Source organism: Halyomorpha halys, unplaced genomic scaffold (genome assembly GCF_000696795.3).
Source record: "Halyomorpha halys isolate HHAL.00 unplaced genomic scaffold, Hhal_1.1 Scaffold1135.1, whole genome shotgun sequence".
Taxonomy (NCBI): domain Eukaryota; kingdom Metazoa; phylum Arthropoda; class Insecta; order Hemiptera; family Pentatomidae; genus Halyomorpha; species Halyomorpha halys.
The window spans coordinates 43,265-44,862 of NW_027114938.1; the positions used below are offsets into that span (position 1 = coordinate 43,265).

The 1,598-nt window shown below is 46.9% G+C and overlaps 1 protein-coding gene across 1 annotated transcript; it reads right to left on the reverse strand.

Moving 5' to 3' along the window:
• Positions 1–427: 427 nt before the first annotated feature.
• Positions 428–1,027, reverse strand: LOC106688469 (uncharacterized). The gene has a single exon (XM_014432950.1). It carries the CDS (start codon positions 1,025–1,027, stop codon positions 428–430), a length of 600 nt encoding a protein of 199 aa, XP_014288436.1.
• Between the last annotated feature and the right edge of the window lie 571 nt (positions 1,028–1,598).

Below are 1,598 nucleotides of genomic sequence, written 5' to 3' on the forward strand. Positions count from 1 at the left end.
TGCGTCTTCATCCACCGTCTCCTGCAATGTCCAGTTCTGTTGCTCCGCGAACACAGAACACTCTTCCTTCGGCGTATGGGGCTCGCTACCAGGGTCTTCGTTCTCTCCGGTAGGATGTTCCTCTCGGTCGGTTGATACACATCTCTGGGGTGGTGTAGAACGCCTATGGTTCACGGTTGGCCTTCGCTGCACTCGTTCTCCTGCTGGAAAGCACATATAGGACTCCTCACTATCACTCCACTCGTCCTCCGGTACGTCATCGAACTCAAAATCCCCTTCTGTTTCCGTCGAGCTTTCAACATTATTGCAGCTAACATTTAGCGTGCAAAACTTGAGTCTATCGATATCCATCACATTGTACTTTCCTGGTGCTCTTTTAATTTTGTAGTTAACAGGGCTTAACCTCTCGATGAGTCAATGGCCCATTCTATGGAATCCCGAATTTTCGACATTTCCCTAACGGGGTGATATTTTTAATGTAGACTAGATCACCAGCCTTCAATTCTCGGAGCCTCCTTCCTTGGTTTATTCTTCTGGCGTTATGCTCTTCCAATCTCCGGCTAGTGCGAAGAGCGAACAGATATGTCACGTTATACCGCGTAGTTAATTCTTCCAGGAAGTCATGGTGACCGATGTTAGCTCTTGGCTGTAAATCACACTCAAAGGGTAAAGTTAGTTCCCTTCCATACGTAAGGAACTCAGGTGTGTATCCTGTCCCTCTGTGGATGGAACTCCTGCATGCCGCCAAAGCTGTAGATATGTAGAGGTCCCAATTGTTTCCTTTACTATTCATGTAGTGAGATACAGATTCCATGAGGGTCCGGTAAAAACGTTCCACTCTTCCGTTCGAAGGAGGACGGTAAGCAGTGGTCTGTATTATCTTTGTTCCGACCATCTGGCAAGTTGTTTTCAACATGTCTGAGATAAAATTGGCTCCATAGTCCGTCCTATGTTTAATTTTGATCATTCCGGTGGTTTTCGTCTCCCAAAAAATTTGTCTCTTCTTGTCATTAATTATTTCCTCCATTTCCTCTATGTCCTCTGGTCTTTCTTCAGCCAAACTCTCGTTATTCTAAGATTCTTCCCTACCATCTTCTTCCACTTTATCCTGGTCTTCCACTCTAGGCCTCCATTCCCTCATGACAACGGACGGTTCCCCATTTTCTTGTTCCACGGCGTTCGTGGTTATGGCACATTTTCTTTGCCCGGTTTTTATATAACATCCATGTTATATTGCGCTAGAAGCTCCTTCCAGCGAGTTATCCTAGCTGACAATTCATTTAGTTTTACCACCCACTGGAGTGGTCTGTGGCCAGTGTGTATCTTGAACCTCCTGCCGAACACATATGGTCTAAAGTGATCGACGGCCCACACTATTCCCAAGAGTTCTCGCTCCATTGCGCTGCATCTACTTTTTGCCTCTGTAAGGCACCTGCTGGCATACGCCACTGGGCGCTCTCCCCCACCCCCCTCCTGAGACAGCACCGCTCCTAGTGCATACTAACTCGCATCAGTGGTAATCGTGAATTACCGATTAAAATCTGGAAAAGCTAGTACCGGCTCTTGCTGCAACCTCTCCATGCACCGTCTGATATTGT

Excerpts from the sequence above, each read along its gene's own strand:
- LOC106688469 (XM_014432950.1), bottom strand. The coding sequence starts at position 1,027 with ATGGAGGAAATAATTAATGACAAGAAGAGACAAATTTTTTGGGAGACG.